The 22,902-nt window shown below is 32.0% G+C and overlaps 1 protein-coding gene across 2 annotated transcripts; it reads left to right on the top strand.

Annotated features, from left to right (window-relative positions):
* Positions 1 to 17,335: 17,335 nt before the first annotated feature.
* LOC113858934 (expansin-A10-like) lies at positions 17,336 to 19,436 on the top strand. 2 transcript variants are annotated; one of them, XM_027491739.1, is made up of 4 exons: positions 17,336 to 17,357; positions 17,787 to 17,912; positions 18,040 to 18,352; positions 18,591 to 19,436. In XM_027491739.1, the coding sequence occupies exons 1-4, from the start codon at positions 17,336 to 17,338 to the stop codon at positions 18,895 to 18,897; spliced, it is 768 nt and encodes a 255-aa protein (XP_027347540.1). In that variant the 3' UTR covers positions 18,898 to 19,436. The 2 variants fall into 2 exon arrangements, with proteins under 2 accessions (XP_027347540.1, XP_027347541.1); XM_027491740.1 differs by lacking the exon at positions 17,336 to 17,357 and adding an exon at positions 17,532 to 17,675 and having other exon boundaries at positions 17,782 to 17,912.
* Positions 19,437 to 22,902: the final 3,466 nt, after the last annotated feature.

The raw sequence follows: 22,902 nt of genomic DNA, 5'->3' as shown, positions 1-22,902 counted from the left end.
CTCATTTGACTCTTTGATTTTTGAAAATTATTAATCTATAACTTTTTAGTTATTCTAATTATTCACATTTAAAAAAATTAAAATTATATTAATCATCAACTTGATAATTATCTATTTTAAAAAAATAAAAATATTAGCAAAATAAAAATCATAAACATGTTAGGTACAAGATGAGTTATTTGGTGGTTAATTTTATTATAAATTTAAAAATATTACATTAATATTAAACAAGAAGATTTACGAGTTACAACTCCTTGATTTACTCATTTTATTTAGAAATGTTATTATAAAGCTTTAATTTATTTTATAATATTTATTTTAAATATCTTTTATTATTTTACTTAGTGAAATGACATGTTATTATATGAAAAAATATGTTTAATTTTAATAAGTTTTGTTAACCTTAGTCTTTAAAGTCAAGTTTAAGTATTTATAAATAAAAAATTAAAAAATTGTTATATATTTATTATATTAAAATTATGCTTTATAATAATATTATTTTAATAAATTTTTACTATTATTAATTACTTATCTTTGACCTTAAGTAGCATTTTTCATAATAAAATTAGATGAAAACATAGTCAAAATAAATAAGGAACTAAAACTAAATATTAATACAAAATATTTATTATAATATATTGGTAGTTTGATCAAGGAAGAACCATTAATTGATAAAAATAAAGAAGAAACTAAAACTCAATATTAATACAAAATATTTATTATGTATAGAATATATTGATAGTTTGATCAAGGAATAAGATTAAAGAATAAAGAATAAGCTTTTCATTATTACCAAAGAAAAAAGAAACATTATACTTTTTTAACACTAATTTTTTATTAAAAAGTTAGAAGAATGCAGAGCATTAATTTATCAATTTCATAATCCATATTCAACTTTACAGCTTCTTCTAAGGAATGGCCTATGGATAATAAATATTATTAAAATCAAACTCAGATTGGCTGGGTGTGGTGAAAAAGAGAAGGAAAATGGTTAAACTATGAAAAAACATCGTATACTTGAACACAATAGACTAATATGCTAGGATTCATGTTATTCCTTGAACACAATTGATTATTCAATTCACAGTTCTAGCATTACTACTACTTCCAAGTTGTTGATTAGTCTCAACAGAGAAGAAGGTACAATTCTGCTAATAGATAATCATAGGTAAAACTATCAATCGACTCTCCTTTTTATTAGCTATTAGTTGGTTTTGCTATCTTTTGATAGGAAATTTTTCGAGCATGTAATTTTTCAAAAGTTGTTAACATGTTTGTGACTAAAGCATACAAAATTTTCTTGTCTGCATGCAAAATTTTTCAAAAATTCATTAAGCTCAGACATATTTTTTTGCAATGCTTCCTTTGTACATGTTAAATTTTTATTCTTGATAAGGTGAACTATTTGCTACTAAAGTGAAGTAATGTGATACGGGATTAGGGAGCACATCAAAATATGATACGGAGAAGAGACACGTGGCACACGATTCTATTGATGCGGTAACTGAATTTAGCAAGCTAAGGCGCAACACTTATAAAAAGCACAAAATGTGGAAAGTACAAACCAATGCAGAGAAAAAATGAGAATATATAATGATGACAGAAAATAAAAGTTGTGTGAAATATTTTTCCTGAATATTCTCCTTTGTGTCTTTCCTTCTCTGTACGTAGTCAATCTCATGCCATGAGCTTGGATCATCCTTTCTTTCCCTTCTATTTCTGTTACCAATAGTATACTTTTTGTTACTATTTCTGGTTTTATTAATATTTTGAGAGGTATTTTGCATCATTTGTGTCCATTACTGTTATATTGCTAAGAATTACATCAATTGGTGCTTTTGTTGTCCTCCCATGGCTGAAAATATCTGTTTGAAAGAGCTGGCAGCAGATATTCGCAAACTTCAAGAAACTATGGTGTTGCAGGCTACTTAAGGCTCTGATTGGTTCTCTCAATTAGAGCAGCAACTTGACGCTTTCACGAAATCAAATGATCCCAACCGTATGGATCGTTTGAAGTCGTCTATGGATATTCTTATTCAATCTATGACGCAATTTCTTGTCATTTGGAGCGAGTTGTTGTAACACCCTTCCTTTATATATAAATAATTTGCATTTATAAATTATATTATTAAAACATAATTAGAAAAATTGGTAAAATTTGTATATATTAAAGAAATGGTACAACATGAGAATACAAATTTATATTTCTTGACCAATATACAAAATACCTCAATAAAAGGTTTCACTATGAAAGTAAATGAAAATACATCAAAGACTTATACATTTACTACATTAAATTTGTATTATATCTGAGCCGTTTCTTTTCCACAAATCCTTGACAAGTATGACCCTAGAACGGATCAACCATCTTCATTTCTTCTCTTTTATTACCTGAAAATAATCAGTAAGGGTGAGTACTTCCCACCCCACTAAGTTTCTTTTAATATAAATTAATTACCAGTAATTATAGTTATAACCTAATATCCTATACTAATTCATTATTAATTGGGTACAGTCCATATTTACATTCATCACATCCAAATACATATAATCATACAATCATCAATTAGAGCACATGCCACAATTCATTCATCATACATACATTTCTATGTTGACCTGTATGTTATTATACATGTGTCATATCATTTCAATTCATATGTCACAATACATATGTCCCAGTAACACTCGTCAATGTACTACAACACACGTATCATAACAACATAAATCAATCTGCTACGATACATATATAATAATCATTCATATTCTATATCATATTCCATTTATAACACTTTTTATCATAATTGCCCCTGGGATCCTTTGAGGACTTTCTAGCATAGAAAGCTGATGGTTGGCCGCAACATCACGGATACACGTGTGCCGCCCTGGCCCTTTTTAGCAAAGGTATAGTCAGGAGCTTTGTCGAAAGTGAGGGTGTGGCATGTGAATATTTATTTTCAATAATTTATTGTGCACCATTTTTATTGTTAACATTCACCATCCTCATTTCCCCAAGATTTTCGAAATCTTCTCCTTAACTCTATACCCCCAGTGTATCGCTGTACTATCTATACTCATTCTATTTCTCATTCTTAACACTTCTCATTTCACATTCTTTATATCAATAAGCATGTTATGATTAATGAGTCACAATTTATATAAATTCATGGATTACAATATATATGATAACACATCCTTTTAACGTGCTATAATTTATATCATAATCACTCTGTTTCAAGTTGCGTGGACTCATGCATTATAATCACTCCTCATATTCTTTCTCAATCATATTCTCATTTCTCATTCATATATCACATGCTTTCACTTTCATTCAACACTTCATTCCTTTCTATAATTCTACTTATATTGCATACATTTCAGTCATCACTTTATACCTATACTTATTGCATCATACCAATTTAACATATAAAGTTATCATACAAAGTCATATCATGCAACCAATATAATACATCAAACTTATCACAGAGACTACCACACAATGTCACACTATACATGCAATACAATGCACCAAAGATCGGACACCTTTGAACTCAACCCAACTCGTACCATCTCAAGGTAGTCGCCTAACCTAGAGTTCATTATTGTATATCTTTTATTACTTAATCCATATACATTCTCTAAGAATCCAATTTCATTTCTTTTAAAGAACTCAAAGTCTTTCTTTTACCCAAAATATCCTTTCACCATAAAATCATAAGTTTTTACTAAAATAGGTTATTCACATCCTCCTAGGGTTGTTAAATACGTATATACAAACTTAAAGCTTAGAAATACTCCCCTTACCTGGTAACTGTTCCTCCTAACTAGTTCTCTGAGTGACCTACGGAAAGATTCCATAGTATCCATGGAAAGATCTTCAGAAAGATAAGGTTTCCTAAGTATTTCGAGGTAGAGATCTTAACATGAGGAGAGAACTGAAGAAAAGAGATAAAATAGATATCTGAGCTCCGAGAAACTTATTAGATCCGAGAAGAATGGATGTTTGAGCTCAAATCTGAAAGAGATCTAGAGTTATTGGAGGTTTTCTCTGAGAAAGAAGAGGGAGAGATATGTGATTTGGATGGAAATGAAGATATTAGGGTGAGAGTTCTTTAAATATCTCTCAAACTCGCAACTTTCTCGTTATAGTGAAAAAATCAGAAGTTTTCTTCCTTTGCTGTCTGTCATTCTAACTACAACGAGAGCTCCTCGCTACAATGAGAGGGTTTCAGAATGTTCTATTTTCACCGCCTCATTCTCGCTACAGCGAGATATCCTATAGTTCATATCAATTAAATACTTCTAATTTCAAATAACATGCACAAATAATTAACATTAATTGCAAAAATAATAAATTACAAAAATGAGGGTGTTACAGTTGTTCGTACTGATTCTCTATTGAATGTTACGGGTAATACCTTTCCTCTTCGTTCTATGAAAATGGACTTTCCTAAATTTGATGGCACTGAACCATTGAATTGGTTATTTTGTGAGGAAATTTTTTTTGCTCTATATCAAACTCCGGAGCCTCAACGGTTATTAATTGCGGCCATTCCTATGGAGGGGGATGCTAGGCCCTAGTTTCAAATGCTTCAACATTCTAATCTCCTTCTAGATTAGCAGGCCCTCACCCAGGTAGTGGAAGCTCATTTTGGGTCGTTTCCCTTTGATTCACCCCGTGCAGCTCTGTTTAAGTTGGTTCAAACTGACTCTGTTCACCAATACTATCATCAGTTCTCTATTCTTGCTAATCGTGTGGAAGGCCTCCCAGATGCAGCCCTTTTAGACTATTTTTATTAGTGGGCTTAAAATCGATATTAAACGTGAAGTCCTTATTCAGGTACTGTCGTCTTTGATTCGAACTGTGGCCCTTGTGAAGTTATATGGGGCGAAGGTATCTTCTGTGACCCACACCTCCAAGACCTGTTATCCTGCTTCAGCCCAATACCAACCTAGGCAACCTAACTCAATTCCGAACATATCCCTGTCATCTCTTCCAAGTCTATTACCAACACCTACCACACACCCTAAGGCTGTCGTCAAACGAATGTCACCAGTTGAGATGCAGCTTCAACATGAACGTGGACTATGTTATACGTGCGATGAGAAATTCACTCCTTCCCATCGTTGTCCCAATCGCCAGCTACCACTCCTCCAATATGATGATGACCCTCCTCCAGAGTCGTCTAGCTCTGTGAGTGCTGATTCTGAAGTTCATATTTCCAATGAGGTAGTTGCTGAGTTCCATCATCTATCTCATTATGCCTTCAATGGTGCGTCAGGGCCAGGCACCCTTCATTTTTAGGGCATTTAGTTCAGGTCTTTTTGGATCGTAGGTCCTCAGATAACTTTATTCAGCCCCGTCTTGCTAAATTCTTTAGGCTTGCGGTCGAACCTGCACCTGATTTCAAGGTGCTTGTAGGTAATAGCCATTTTTTAACTTGTGAAGGGAGTGTGTAGCAGGTTCCTCTTCAGATTCAAGGTCACACTATCACCCTTTTTGCTTTCTTGTTGCCTGTTTCTGGCACAGAGGTGATTTTCGGAGCCTCATGGTTGGCCACGATTGACCCGCATGTGGAAAATTACAGTATACTTACTATTAAGTTTTATGCTGGTTCCACTTTTGTGACTCTACGTGGTGAGTCTCACATTGCTGCATCGGCTTCTCAAGCTCAATATCATCATTTACGACGTTTACACCATACTTGTGCTATTTCAGAGGTTTTCACACTTCATCAACAACTAGTGGCTTCTTCTGTGGATCCATTTCTTAGTCTAGAACCTCTACCTCATTCGGATATCATGGCCATTCTACGTCATTTCTCTTTAGTTTTTTCTAATCCTCAAGGCTTGCCTCCAGTGTGCCCTCATGATCATTCCATTCTGTTGTTTCCAAACACAATGCTAGTTAAGGTTTGTCCTTATCGTTATCCTTTTAGTTATAAAGCTAAGATTGAAAAGATTGTGCAGGAACTTCTTTAAGAGGGTTTGATACAACATAGTACCAGTCCTTTTTCTTGTCCAGTTATTTTGGTTAAAAAAAAGGATGGCACATGGAAATTTTGCACAGATTATCGAGCACTAAACGCTATTACAGTGAAGGATTGCTTCCCCATGCCCACTATTGATGAACTACTCGATGAGTTACATGGTGCCCAATATTTCTAAAAATTGGACTTGTGTTCTAGTTATCATCAATTATTGGTACGACTTGAAGATCGTCATAAGACGGCATTTCGAACACATCAAGGGCACTACGAATGGTTGGTCATGCCATTTGGTTTGACGAATGCCCCTATGTCTTTTCAAGCCCTTATGAATCATATCTTTCAGCCATTTTTGCACCAGTTTGTGCTCGCTTTTTTTATGACATTCTAATCTATAGCGTTACTTGGGCTGATCATCTGGTGCACTTGAAGACAATTCTTGAACTTATGCAGCAACATCTATTATATGTGAAATTGGCCAAATGTGCTTTTGGTACTCAACAAATTGCTTACTTGGGCTATATGGTTTCTACTAGCGGTGTCTTTATGGATCCGACCAAGGTTTCCGCAGTGCTTGATTGGCCCCAGCCTCTTACACTTAAGCAGCTCTGTGGCTTTTTGGGTTTAACTAGTTATTACCACTGTTTTATTCGCAGTTATGCTTCACTAGCAGCTCCTCTCCATTCTCTACTAAAAAATGATGCCTTTATTTGGGATTCATCCACTCAACTAGCTTTTGAAAAGCTCAAACAAGCAATTACACAAGCACCTGTTTTAGCTTACTATGCCTTTTGAATTGGAAATTGATGCATCCAGTGTTGAAGTGGGTGTTATACTAAGCCAAAGATGTCATCCTATTGCATTCTTTTCAAAGAAATTATCTCCTTGATTACAAGCTAAATCTGCTTATGTGCGCGAGATGTATGCAGTGACTAAGGCGATCACTAAATTTTGTCATTACTTGCTAGGACATCATTTTATTATTCATACTAACCATAAAAGTCTACGACCATTAGTGGAATAGGTTCTACAGACACCAGAGCAGCAGGAATGGATGTATAAATTGATGGGATATGACTTTGTGATCGAATACAAATCGGGCAGCCAAAACACAGGTGCTGATGCATTATCGCGAGTGAGTTGTTTAGCTCTATCTACAATTACTTGTGATTTTCTCCCTGTACTTCGAAAGGAATTATACGCTGACCCTGAGTACAACATCATCTTGGCAAGCCTGTGACAAGGATAGTCCTCTGCCTTATTTTCGTGTTCATGATGGTTTGTTGTGTAGGAACGATCGCCTCGTTATTCCTTCTAATTCTCCGCTAACTTTGCAATTGGTGAAGGAGTTTCATGACACTCTGATTGGGGGACATGCTGGGTTCTTACAGACCTATAAACGATTACTGTCTCAGTTCTTTTGGCATGGTCTTAAGCAGCAGGTTAAGGAATATGTTCAGCGCTGTCAAATTTGTCAGCAAGCTAAAACCTCTCAATCCTTGCCTTCAGGATTACTCACTCTGTTACCTATTTCTCACCGTATTTGGGAGGATATCATCATAGATTTTATAACTGCTCTTCCTCCGGTCCATGGGTATACGGTCATTATGGTTGTTATTGAGAGCCTATCTAAATATGCCCATTTGATTCCTCTCAAAACTGCCTTTACTAGTGTTGTTGTGGTAGACCAATTTATTCAACATGTAGTGAAGCTTCATGGAATGCCTAAGTGAATTGTTTCTAATCGAGACAAGACTTTTACTAGTCATTTTTGGCAGCATTTGTTTAAATCTCAAGGCATTATCTTGGTCATGAGCACCACCTATCACCCTCAAACCAATGGTCAATCGGAAGTTCTCAATCGCTGTATTGAGATGTACCTCCGTTGTTTCATTTATAATCATCCTAGAAATTGGTTTAAGTTACTTCCATGGGCAGAATTTTGGTATAATTCGGCATATCAAACGGCTGCCAGTATGACCCCATTTCAGGTGGTGTATGGGCGCCCTCCTCCTAGCTTAATTCGGGGTCCCTCTGAGAATTTGCTTATTGAGGTTGCTCAGCTATTGGCACAACGTGATGATGTATTAGCCACCCTCAAACTCAATCTTGCTCGGGCCCAAAATTGCATGAAACAGCTAGCTAATCGTAAACGGGTGGATGTGGAATTTCAAATGGGGGATATGGTTTTTGTCAAGTTGCAGCCATATAGACAATCCACTTTGCGTTTCCACAACCATTAGAAATTGGGTCTTCGTTATTTTGGTTCATTTCCAGTGATTGAACGTGTTGGGCTAGTAGCTTATCGGTTACTGCTACCACCTACTGCTTGTATTCATTCTGTTTTTCACGTTTCTTTACTTATGAAATGTGTGGGTAGTTCCTCTCAGTAATATTTTCCTCTTCCTTTAGACACAGTTGTTGAAGATTCCCACCCAAGTCCCTTGCAGATTTTAGACTCGAGGAAAATTCTGCAACAGGGTTGATGGATTGATCAAGTTCTTATTCAGTGGGCTCATTTACCTAGTACTGATAGCACTTAGGAATCAGTTTCCTTTATGCAGCAACATTTTCAATCTTTTGACCTTGGGGACAAGGTCAGTTCTAATGGCGGGGCATTGATACGGGATTAGGGAGCACAACAAAATATGATACAGAGAAGGGACACATGGCACACGATCTTATTGATGTGGTAACCGAATTTGGCAAGCTATGGCGCAACACTCGTGAAAAGCACAAAACGTGGAAAGTTCATACCAATGTAGAGGAAAAATGAGAATATATAATGATGACAGAAAATAAAAGTTGTGTAAAATATTTTTCTTGAATATTCTCCTTTTTCTCTTTCCTTCTCTGTATGTGGTCAATCTCATGCCATGAGCTTGGATTACCCTTTCTTTCCCTTCTATTTCTGTTATCAATAATATACTTTCTGTTACTATTTTTGGTTTTATTAATATTCTGAGAGGTATTTTACATCATTTGTACCCATTACTGTTATATTGCTAAGAATTACATCATAATGTTTTGTCAATAGACAAATTCTTCAATAACTCAGCAAGGTGCATACATTTTCTTTTCTTGCAATACTTTAATCTTCTTTTCTCTCAATGATAGCCAAATATTGTAAATGTCATGTTTTTTTTTAGTATTTTGAAAATTAAATAAATTATTATTGACTTCAATTCTTAATTAGTTTTTAATCATAGACTTGAAAAAAAATTGTTGAAAATTAAATATTAATTGTATTGAAAATCATTGTAAAAAAAATCATTTAACTGCTCATTATATTAAAATAGACTCAAATATAATACATTATTATATTAAGAGAGAAAAATATACTTAAAAAATAAGAGAACAAAAATGTATAATTAAAATATTTCTCAAAAAAGAATAATATAATTTACTCTAATTAATATACACATTTTTAAACATTATTATTATTATTATTTTAAATATATAATATGCTCTCTATTGGATTATTATGTGTAACACAAATGACATTGTATATCAAACAAATCTTAAACAAGTATAATAAACCTATGTATAATTTATAAAAATCATATATAAAAAAATAATCCAAAATTATAAGGTTAAAAGATATATATTTTTCCTTGAAAATTTTAGGGTTATCAACTAAAAAGAGCAAAAGGTTTTGTTTGAAATGTTTTTGGGAAATTTGTGGAAAAGGCTCAACCAGGGAATGAAGGAAAGAAAATTACCCATGACAGAGATATAACAAGTCTCTGCAATTTCGCTTTAATCTGACAGCATATCTGATTGGTTTTTCAATTCTCTGATCTGTTGGTTGAGTATATTTCCTCTGCTAGGTAGGATAGAATCTGACCCACAAGAAAATTTCAAAAACAAAATAGAATGCAACTTTGGCGAAGAAAAGGCCAAACCAGCTGCACATGCACCTGTTACCTTACACCGTTAAAGGATTCACCTGTCGCTTTCAACTGACACATGGCACATACCTTGATTCGCGTAAGTATTGGAACAACCACTACACATGTGTCGTATGTAGTTTACTGCTAAAATATTGGCATGCCTTTGAATTTCTGTCTCACACTCTTTTTTTCCCCCTATAATTAGCCATCCTCGTTCATACGTCCACTTCTATTCATGCCATACTTTTATTTATATTTTTAAGGGAGATGAAATTGAAAAAATAAAATAATATATTTTTTTGTGATAAAAATTAAAAAATCTTTGTTTATTTAGATAAATACAGAAATATTTTATTATAATTTTTTTTACAATATATGCTGAACAAAATACCCAATTAGCAAGTAGTGACCATGCATGGCCGAGCATAAAATAATCATTTGAGTAGTACAAGTTAATACCACTTGGTGAATAATTCCTGTTGTGTTTTCTTTATTCTGGTTTGATCAGCTTTTGTGATCTCATATGTTGTTTAGGATTTTTGTACCTGCTTCTTTGCTAGTTATTGATGTCAATAATGGGTGATTGAGATATATTAATTATAGTTGATTGAATATTAATTCACTCTATTTATCGATGTGTTACCAAGAGATAGCCATGCTTTCTTCTTTTTCTTCTTTTTTGTCAGATCTCACAAGCTTAGTGAGATATGTTGCTCTATTTAACAATTCTTAATTTTAGTGTTTTTTTCTTTCAAAAGTTATGTGATTTTGAAATGCCAAACTAGTTTATTGTATTGCCGCAGAGCAATTTAATAACTTTTATGTTAAGAAAGAGCAACCTAAGATGTAATGCCGCAAGCCTAATTTGACCTGCCAATTCCCCCCTAAATAAAATACTCTCCCTTGTGCCATATGTTAATGTTATCCATATATAATATTAAAGTTTTTTTCAATTTAAAATGCCATATGACATTTTTTAATTTTAAAAAATTATAATTTTTTTATTTTTATTAATTTAATCTACATATTGCTTTATTTTTTAAATTGAGTTTTAAAAATTTATTTTATATTTTATAGTTACCTTTTAAAAGTTTCAAACATATAAAAAAAATAATTAAATGAGAAAATAATTATGATATATAACAAAAACTAATATTATAAGACCTTGTACTCGTTTCTTATTTCTCTTTCCTCCTGCTCATACGCCTCAATATATTACCATCGTGATTTGATTATATTAGTTTTTTTCTTTTTATCAGGTATCAGAGCCACAAAATCTCCGTAAGATGGAAACTTCTAATGGTTCTACTCCACCCATCAATGCATCCAATCCAACGTGATTATAATTAATTTGCAGAAGGTTAATTTTGAATATTTATTTTTGAATATCATGAATAGGAGTTATAGGATCAAATTTACTTTCATGGATTATATCTTCAGTGACAAGAGAACATGCTTATAAGGATTATATGATATGTTTGCTTTTGGAACATCACATACATAGACACTACAAGAAAATCGCAGAATATTCGCAACATTATTGATGGTTTTTTCTTTTTCTTTTCTATATCTGTGATAAAAATAAATATCAGTCAGTACAATTAAATTAAAAATGTTACCAAAGTTGTTTGATAAATAATAATTTTGATGAGTTAATATAATTTTAACAATAGATATTAAAAAATAAATAAATTAATTATAATTTTTACTAACAAGTACATTATTTAGTAATGTTATAAAATATCTTATCTAAACCATGAAAATCTAATGTTATAACCTATCATATAGCTTATTTATATAATAATTTATTTATTAATTAACGTAATATTAATCACCTCATATAAAATAAAAAAATTGATGTAAATAACTAAGTATTATAATTAAATATATAAATAGTATGATAAATGTCAAACTATTACAGTGCAAATTAAGAATTAAAAATCAGTGAAAAGATCTAAAAAAATCAAAGTTATTGATAGTGATAGCATCATTATAGCTATTTGATTATCAAAGTCATCAGTACCATTTGATGGAAGTTGACACTCAAAAATAAGTTGAAGAGGTATCTCTGAAGACTTTCTAATACGTTGATCCTTAAGCCTACATATCCATGAAGAAGGTTATTATATCAACAATGATATACTTCTATATTCTTCTAAACTTTTTTTTCTTACTTTTTCTTACTATTGTTGCTTCATGAACAACTTAATTTGTTAGATCTTCCTCAACACTTATTCCTTAACAACTTGACCTATTGCCTACGTTTAAAAATATTAAAAGAATTGTTCTTGTTGCTGCAATCATGGTTGAGGGCATGCATATGCTCCTCAAGACATCATTCCGAGTAATATATCTAGTGATTGAGTATGAGAATCTACTATCCAAGTAGTACTTCATTCTATAAATGTGACTCTTGTAAGGGTTGTCAATCACCTAAATCTAAACTCATCCTTATTTGGAGGAGGAGGGACATTACCATTAGACCTAATTTTAGTTATTTGGGTCTAGTGTTAAGTCTGTGTCTGCTCTTAAACCTCTATATCCTTGCACTACAAAGGAAAAAAGATTAAATATATTTTAAGTAAAAGCATAATTATAATATCAATAAAAATAGTAATAAAATTTAAGTAAAAGATGTTTCAATTCAAACTTACATAGGTATCGGAGCAAGAATCTACCTAGACCTCTCCGAACTCCTCTCGTAGCTCACCTTTCGAGTGTGAATATCCTTAAACAACTCTCCTCTGGTCGGGCAATTTAACTCCCTTACTTGCACATATGTGTATAATACAGTCATAAAAATTGTAATATTTGCCATAGTTAAAATGTAGTAAATAAACATTTAATAATATACTAAATGTAAAAAGGTTAAAGATTTATCAAACACTTTTGAATCCCCTCGTGATGCTTGACCTATAAATGTGTAGCAACTTACCTTTTTTGTGAGGTCCGATTTATCTTTCCCTTTATTTGACCTATTGTTAAAGGTCAAGTAATTGGCCTAATATTATCTACTCATTGAGAGTGACATCATTTAGTCATGACTTATGAGTTATTTATAGGTCTTTATCAGACATCATAAAACATGTCTTGTAATCGCTTATAAGACCTAATCCTTCAAGCCATCTTAATAGTAATATCATGCTTGAGCATTTAGTAGGATGTCATTTACATACACCAAAGTCGTAACACATATATAATGATAAGCATATCTAGTTTGTAGCTTGATTTTAATATTTAATATAAAAATTAAAACCTATAAACAATTGAAACTAAAATTAAATTATTAAAAATATATTATAAATTTAAATTTTCAAATTTTTAATATTATAATAATCTTTATCTAGAACTAGATTATACTTAGAATTATGATCAATGTAGTAAAGGTTGCAAATTATCAACAATAAATTGATTACACAATCAAATTATTTATATCATAATTTTACAAATAAAATTCTCTTTTTCTTGCAGCAGCTTGCAGGAAGATTACGATTTTTTCTCATATCATTCCTCTTATATGTTTCTACTTGAGGACTAGGATCTCCATATAGTGGCATTGTAGTGTTTTCTAACTTGGTTGTTAAGACAATAACAAAAATCCTATTAAGGTATGAGAGATTTATATGGTTCATTCTTAATATGACTTGAATTAAATTTGCTAGATTGGTAGGTCTAGTTTTATAAGAAGTCATACAATCATTGGCATCGAGTTCTAGTTAAATTGGATTTCAAACTAAAATTCAAATTCTAAGATTAAATTTTAATTTTGGTACATTCACAATATAATCTTATAATTTCCTATGATGTTGGTAGTGGTATCAAAACCTGGTTTTAGTATTACAAATACAAACGTAGTATCTCGCTACATCTTATGTATGTGAAAGATATTTTACTATTAGATGTTACTCTAACTTCGTTTATCTTCAACCTCAAACAATCATAAAATTTTCCTTGAAAAGCCTAAGTTAGCTTCATTATTTTGTAGGCATATTAGTGCAATGATTCTATGAAGATGACTCTTTTAACATGGAATCTTAAGCTTTAATTTTTTGTTGGAGTTTGTGGATGGAATTTCTATTAAGGTACTACAAGAAAATAAATAGGTATGAAGGACAGATTCTTTATGTTGTTATTTAGTGCAATTTCGGTATTCATAACTATTTAAACTTTTTAGTGGTTCTAATAGTGTAGATCAGTGTACAAAGGACGCCTTGCAAAGGCTATAGAGAGGGAAGGTTCCTCTTAAGTGTTTGGTATTTATTTGGCAATTGTTGAATGCACTTCCTTATAAAGGTTTACTGATTGATCGTAGTGTTCAAATTGATGAAATAACTTGTTGCTTCTGTCATGGTTGGGAGGAACTTCCAACTCATTTGTTCTTACCATGCTTAGTTTCATCCTAAATCTGGTACTTTACTGCACATTGACTTAGATTCTCACTTACTTTGTTTTAGATTTATCGACTCATTTACTTTCTTGGGTTGATATTAGTTGTAATAAAAGATAAGAGATGTGTTTATTAATTGTTTGGATAAGTATAGTGTGATCTTTGTGGTTACATAGAAATAGAATTGTGTTTTCCAATGGTGTTTTGGATGAAAGGGAAGTCCTAGATTTTATTATTTTGAGATCTTAGAAATGATTATCGATACATTATATCAAATTAAAGATAATTTTATATTTTGAATAAATTAAAATACAAGATTATTACAATCTTAATCAATTTTAATTTAAAATTTTGATACATTATATTAATAAAGATAATGTCTTTTGATTTTAATAATTAATTGTTTGGATAAGTATAGTGTGATCTTTGTGGTTACATAGAAATAGAATTGTGTTTTCCAATGGTGTTTTGGATGAAAGGGAAGTCCTAGATTTTATTATTTTGAGATCTTAGAAATGATTATCGATACATTATATCAAATTAAAGATAATTTTATATTTTGAATAAATTAAAATACAAGATTATTACAATCTTAATCAATTTTAATTTAAAATTTTGATACATTATATTAATAAAGATAATGTCTTTTGATTTTAATAATTAATTATTTCCTCAATTTAATATAATTAAATATTCATTATTAATGTCCATTATTTGTAATTTATTTTAATTTAAAATTGTCGATCCAATGTAAACAAAACATGCTAGCTTTATAAAAATTTTCTTTTAGTGAGAAGAGTAACAAAATTTATAATTACAAGTTGTTAGAGAAATAAATGTACGGGATAAGTAACAATTTCCCCATAACATACAATGATAAGTAGGTTTATTAATATATATTTTTATACTTCTATTATTTTAAAAAGTATTCTTTTTTTGCAATAATCATCATGTTTAAATATATTTTGATTTTTAACTATTTGAGTTTTTAATTTTTTTAATGATTTTAGTCTTTATTTTATTTAGAATATGATTTTTTTAATAAATTTTAATAAATGATAACCTGACTAATTAAAAAGATAATTGTGTTGATTATATATGTGACTATGTTAGTGAAAGAGATCAAAATACCTAAATTACACATATATGAAGAGCAAAATCATAAGAAAAAAATATAAAAACTAAAATTAAATACTCGTACATTGTCAATGTAAATAATTTTATACTATGAATAAATTAGAATACACTACAAATATGATTTTCATATTAATTATTATAAAAATAAATAGTTTTTGCTAATATGATAATGATGATAGTATATAGTTTTTACATTGTTAATATATTTAAATTAAATTTTAAATAAAAATAAAAACATATTTATATCTTAACATTATAAATTCTACTAATCAATGCATTCAAAATACTAATTAAAAAATAAAAAATAATATTAAACTGCATTACAAATTATAAAAAAGAATATATGCATTATATTATTATAGCATTTTTTTATTTTTATTCTTTAACGAATAGGCTAAGTATTTTTATGTATTTGCCTATTATTATTATTATTATTATTTAAAATACTACTAGTACAGAGTAGTGAGTGTTGGACATGCAACAAATCTTTAGTTGTAATAATAATGATTAAATGCCGAGAATCACGGTCTTATCGTTTTCCATGCAGATCTTATCAACGAAGATTCAGGATTTGCTTCGCAGATATTTCAAAATCCAGCTGGCCAAAGCGAGATAGAAAAACATACACCAATATGGACACAGTTGGGGGATTTCATAAATGAACGAATATTGATTAGCAAAAAAAGTGGCAAGAAATTTCAACCAAGAGAGTTTTCTCCGACTGACTCAAAATGTCATAAACCACGTGCTTTGTGGTGTAGCCTTCCTTGCATTAATTTCTCTGCAGTGATGTAGAACAAGTACTTTTGGTATAAGAGTCGTAACAGTAACAAGACATGTTCAGATTCACAGTGACCCTCCATCAACATAGCTAGAGGACACTGCCCGAGCCTCTAACAGGGGCCGTATTGTTTATTACCCGCTAACCTATGATATTTATGGTGTATGGTTAAAATTGGTTGGTGCTATTAATTTTACAATATTCGCTTCTGCTGTTATAACACATTTAATAGCTTTACTGCTTTTTAATATTTTATTATCGTTTTGCAAAATAAATTTTAGAAAAAGTGTATGTATTTATTATTCGAAATTTAAACAGTTTTGTATTTTTAATATAATCAATATTTTTGAATAAAATTATTATTATTATTTGTTTAGACTTAACCTTATAAAAAGTTAAAACTAACAAAATCTTACTTTTAAAAAATTCAAATCTTATCGTAACTACTTAACAATATACTATATATATATATATATATATATATATGTTGTATACTGTATATCAAAGGTACTCAAAAACGAAATTTTAAGATTGTTTTATGTACCCAATTTTTATAAAAACAAACAAAAATTAAACTAATTTTATCAACAAAAAGAAAAAAATTGAAAAGTTATTGACTTGGGGAAAATTAAAACAAAAAATTTCGTTCATAACTTTACCAACCTTCTGAGTTCCGACCATTTCACTTGCGGTCCGAATTGTGCTTCTGCCGCTGTCTGTTCTAAAAAGTTAGAGAGAGAGAGAATCAGAAAAGCAAAAATAGTGAAGGAGACATTGTTGAAAGGGAAAGAAATAATAATACTACTCCCCTTGTTATTTTATTATTAAAAAATGTTTATTTTAAAGTTATGTACTAAGATGAATACTTTAATTTTTCAAAAATACTAATTTATTTTCTTATTTTATTTAATAAAAATATCAGAAAAGATAAAACATTAATTATTATTGTTTAATTTATGAAATAATAACCAATTTAAACCCATAAAATAACTATTATTATTTTGAAAGAAAGCAAAGAAGAAAATCATAGGGAATTTGGAGCAACGAGAAGTTAACTTGGAAAGCAAAAGGGTGTCTGAGGCAAATGGTTGATGCTAAAGCTCGCATTGCATGTGTCCATGGAAGGTTGCTAACCATCATAGCCAAAACCGCTATGGCCCACATGGATTTTGGAGATTTTCCCGCTCCTAAACTGGACCACACGGTTTTTCAGCCACAAAAACAGCCTTTGCAGCTTCAAAAGTGGACCTCTTGCCAACTTGCACTGTTTTTAAAGCATTTAATTTAGTAACCCACTTATATACCCTTAGCGGTTTTTTTGGGTCCAAACTGTTCAAAAAAGAGTTAGTTGAAGTTATGACTGTGGCCTTACTCTATTTTCCCCTAACCCCTCAAGGTCTATAAATTAGGTGGCACTCCCTCCCATATTCTTCACTCTTCTGCTTCACACTGCTTCCCTAGGCCCTTCCTTTGGCTCCCCGCCTCATATCAAAGTAATGCCCTTTTCTGCTCTGCTCTATTTTCACCCTTCGAATGCCGAAGAAGTGAATTAGTCTTGGAAGGGAATGTCTAATGGTTTTGTTTTGTATGTAGGTGCAGGAGAATGGCTATTATTGGGTTGCTCTTAATGGGTATTCTCACAATGTTCCCCTCTACTTATGCCTATGGTGGAGGGTGGACTAATGCACATGCTACCTTCTATGGGGGGAGTGATGCATCAGGGACAATGGGTATGAGCTATGCTGCAGTTTAAAGAATTATTTTTTTAACCGTTTATTTCAGTTTTTCCCTGTAAAATTTTGACCTTGAAGCATCTTAGAGTAACCCTTTGATTTGCTCCTTGTGGGGTTTGTGCAGGTGGGGCTTGTGGCTATGGGAATCTTTATAGCCAAGGGTATGGAACAAATACTGCTGCTTTGAGCACAGCACTGTTCAATAATGGGTTGAGCTGTGGCTCTTGCTATGAGATTAGGTGTGCTAATGACCACAAGTGGTGCTTGCCTGGCTCCATTGTGGTCACTGCCACCAACTTCTGCCCTCCAAACAATGCCTTACCCAACAATGCAGGAGGCTGGTGTAACCCTCCTCTTCAACATTTTGATCTCGCTCAACCTGTCTTCCTACGCATTGCCCAATACAAAGCGGGAATTGTTCCTGTGTCTTATAGAAGGTATATCGCTAAATTTTGCTTTGAACTTGCAACATTTGTACTTGCAGGAGTTGTTGACTAGATTTTTTTCAAAATGACTACATGTTTAGATTAACTTGTTTTAGGAAAAAAATAATTTTTTTATCAGTACATCTCTTAGAAAAGTAAGCAAATAATGCACATTGTCTTCCAACATATTTGATGTGTAGTTTTGGTAACAACTAAGCTTTAGGCTAATATTTTTGTTGGGTTTGTGTAGGATTCCCTGCAGGAGAAGGGGAGGCATAAGATTCACCATCAATGGACATTCCTACTTCAACTTAGTCCTAATAACAAACGTAGGTGGTGCTGGGGATGTACATGGTGTGGCCGTCAAAGGGTCAAGAACTGGTTGGATGCCAATGTCAAGGAACTGGGGTCAGAACTGGCAAAGCAACAACTATCTCAATGGTCAAAGCTTGTCTTTTAAGGTTACCACCAGTGATGGCCGTAGTGTGGTGTCCTACAATGTTGCTCCAGCTGGCTGGTCCTTTGGTCAAACCTACACTGGTTCTCAATTCCGCTAGATCTGCTCCAAGTTCAAGTCTAACGTATACAAATACTATACAAATATAGTATGTTTATGTTTTAGTATGGCTCATTAGTATACTAGGTTATTAGATAGTATGCTACTAGTTAGAGGGTCAGTTTCTGGGATTTTAGAGACCAGGCGAAGAAGGGCATGTTTTAAAATGGCCCTTCCTTTTAATTTTATTGTGTCTACAAGTGGGACCTAAATTTTTTTAGGACCCTCTTGGATCATTGGGGTGTTTTTCTTTCAGTTTTCAGTAGTTTCTTTTTGAATCTTCTGCAGCTAAATACAAGCTAGCAGAGGTGGACTTTCTATATTTTTGTGGGTAAAGTACTAAGTTGGAAGAGGTGGACTTTGTCACCACCCGCCAATTAGTATTCGGAATGTGTCTTTTTTTCATCTTGTTGTGAGTGTCATGAGCAATGTTTGCTTTTTAATAGTTTGTAATCAGCTTTGGCTGTGTATGTTTTCGGTTGTAATGGAGACTGAAAGTGTATATTGGAATGTACCAGTATATCCTGGTACTACCCCTTGTTTCATTTCTTATTGCCTTAAGTTCATTTATTTTTTTTATACCCCATCTTTCTTGTATGGAGAAAAAATGAAAAAGAAATAGTATTGCTTTGTTTCGGCGTTAAAGAGAAGCTAATCAAAACTTTGCAAGATGGGTGGGAAGGAGAATGATCTTGCCTCTTGTGCTTAAATTAAAATTGGCCACACCTAAATGCTGAAATACATTTTGGGGTCACATTTTGGAAAATTGGCACGAGTTAGTAGCACCTCCAGAATATTGTTTTTTTTTTTTGTAATTTTTTAGTATATAAATTTGAATTAAGAATTTAAGTAATTCATCCATCTTTTTGTGTCTTTTCAACGTCCGATTCACTTTCTCAGTTGTAAGTATTATTTAGTAATAAACACACCCTACCCGAAAATCATAATGTTTGTGTTTCCTAAACACTGCACCTCCTTAATCTTATTCCATACGAGGCCAAAGTCATGGTAAACAATAATTTTTTTTAAAAAAATATTGGTTAAAATAAAAAGGAAAAATAAACTAAGGCTGTTAGTCCTTACTGCATTTGAGAGCGATAGTTACAAGATATAATGGATTTAGTTTACATAGTTAATACATTCTCTTCCAAGATATTTTTAATCTATTTATTAAAAAAGCCAAAGTCTTTGCCTTATGAATTTATTATTTTTTAAATTTAAATGAAATGCGTAAGAGTGTATTCAAAATGCGTTAGCCATTGTTAAAGATGCCATTAAGGTTATCATGAAGTTTGGTTTTTTCTGCTCAATTAAAGTAACTTTTAAATGAGTTACAATATATTTGAGGAGATATGTCCTTTGAGGCATAAGCTCATTGATGTTTAGGGTTTATGGCTAACACTATTTTCAAAATGTGTTAGCCATTCTGTCAGGGACTATTTGTGTCACTATAGCCTTTAGTTATCAAACTTTCGTAAAACATGTGTGCTACACGCATATGATGTAGAAATTGAAGTAAACATGAAAATTATTGTGAAGTTTCAATATCATGGATATCAATAATAGGTATTAATAATGTGATTCTATAAAGTAAAATTTGATTAGAAATAAGATTATACGTACAAAGGTTATCAATGACGAACATTTGATAGACTTTGAATATTATTTGGTGGTTGCTAAATGGAGCAACTAGTTTTATTATTGCAGAAGTAAAAGTAGAAAAAAAAAATGCTTATTAGTATTAAATTTTTGGGGTCAAATTTTGTTTATTATGATGAAAATATTTTACTCGTTATGCCTTTGGTTATAAGTACTCTTGTTAAAGTTGATACTAGACCATGAATGTGGAGAGAAAATTTGCTCGTGCTTATATTAAAATTGATCTCAATCTTTTTGTTGTTTATAAGGTTAGTTGCATTAGTATTTGTATAATGTTGAGTATGATTTAAAGTGTGCATATTATTTGTTCCACTTGCAGTTGTTACGGACACTATTCTATACTTCTATTCAACTAAGATTACTTCACTTATAGAAGAAAATGAAGCAATTAATCCTAATGTCATTTAGGACGGTAAGAATTATGATGCAAAAGTTGTTAATCATGATCCAGTAAATGTTAATCACAAGAACAAAAATTGATAATTTCTTAAGAATTGGGGCTTGCACATGAAACTTGATTGATTGCACCAAATAGGATTTGGAGGACAAGTAAAAAGAATGTGCCAAAAAATAAAGACAACATTGAAAATCAAGAATGATTTGCAAATATAATGTTTACATGTTCTAAAAGAAAATATTATGAAAGTCGTCACAACAAATAATGTGTTCAAGAGCACTCTAAATGAGTGAAGATCAATTCAAAGGAAAAACATCATCATATTGATATCACTATATTTTAGAAACCTGAAAATTCAATTATTTAAAACTCTAAACCATCCACCTACTTGCATGCAATGACTTTCCAACAGAAGCAGAAAGGTTTCATGAAGGAACTTTCAATGTCTTATGTTAAGAATTTTTTGAATAGGTAAAAACAACACATTCCTTAATGCATGTGATAAGGAATAAATATGTTTTTGTGTAAGAAACAAGTAGTGAAACCTACTCGAGAGGTATTGTAACATATTATTTTCAATATTCATTAAATAATAATTTCATAATTTCGAGATAATAAAAGTTCCATTTCAAATAAAGTTCTTAACCCATAGTTTCATCAAATATTTCAAAATAAGAAAAATGGTTACAATCTTCATCAAGTACTACTACAGGACCCTTTTTAAATACATTATTTTTAAATTTATATCCTAGTCCTATAACAGTTCCATCCACCCCTTTCACTGAGTCTGGTGCTGATCATCTTGGTTACCTGAAAAATGAATGTAAGGGTGAGTACTCTATACTATGCAAAAACACACAGTCAGCATAGAGTTTCACCTCCAACACATTAAACAAATACAATCACAGACAACATTTTACATCCATAAGTACAAGTCATAAACCCATGCACATGCACGCCAGCCACACTCACTGTGGCACTGTGATCATAGATTTACACCATGAATGGTCGTCAGTTATCCCCGCCTCACAGATACCACGTGTGCAGTCACGGGTCGCTCAACAAAGATAGTAGTCAAAGGTCTAGTCAGGAAGAGAATGTGTGGCCCGTGGTGCACTCTTTCCACAGTCGGTGTCACCACCACTCCCTCTTCCCCAAGGTATTTCTATCATCCTCATCTTCCACACCCTTAGTGTATCACTGAACCATTCACAGCACATTACAACAGCGCTAACACGCCTCATTCACACACGCAAATATTCATGCTTACACACGACACACAACCTACATTCAATTCACATTACACGACACATAGCCCACATTTTATCCACAATATACGACACATAGCCTTCATTTATTCACAATATCATTAAGTCACCAATCATTGGCATTCCATCATACACAATTTCCCCCACAAGGCCTAACTATTCTAGCACACATCACATTGCACACCAATTTCCATCAAACACATGATTTCTACTCCCTATCTCAACCACATTGCATTAATTAATAAAACACACAAGAATTATAACACGTTTGAGATAGGTAGAGTCCCTCCTTACCTCAGATTGAAGACTCACACTCGAATTTGACCACGGACGTGCTCCCTACACCGATTGCGGCCTAAACACAGAAGAATTCCGTGAGAACCCAAGGAAACCACAAAAACAGAGAATGGGGTTGAAAAACAGAAACCTTAATCATTAAAACTCACCTCCAAGCATTTCTCACACGGATTTAACCTTCAGTTAAGCTTCCGAACGGCTTTGGAGGAAATATAATCAGTAGAAAAAAGTTTGAGAATGAGAGGATCTGAAGGGAATTTGAAGGGAGAGGGAGAAATAACCCTCCTCGAACCCTAACCCCTTTTAAATTCTTTTCTGGTCGCGACACTCCTCTCGCTGCAGTGAAAATATCAGACGAAACTGCACCCTGGTTTCTGCAGAATCT

The sequence above is a fragment of the Abrus precatorius genome, unplaced genomic scaffold (genome assembly GCF_003935025.1).
Source record: "Abrus precatorius isolate BTA unplaced genomic scaffold, Abrus_2018 Scaffold2, whole genome shotgun sequence".
Taxonomy (NCBI): Eukaryota; Viridiplantae; Streptophyta; class Magnoliopsida; order Fabales; family Fabaceae; genus Abrus; species Abrus precatorius.
This window is presented reverse-complemented; position numbering and strand designations above follow the sequence as displayed.

Coding starts and splice junctions, on each gene's coding strand:
- LOC113858934 (XM_027491739.1), top strand. CDS start 17,336: ATGGCCCACATGGATTTTGGAG. Junction 17,358..17,786: donor GGCCCACATGGATTTTGGAG/ATTTTCCCGCTC, acceptor GGTGCAGGAGAA/TGGCTATTATTGGGTTGCTC. Junction 17,913..18,039: donor TGATGCATCAGGGACAATGG/GTATGAGCTATG, acceptor GGGTTTGTGCAG/GTGGGGCTTGTGGCTATGGG.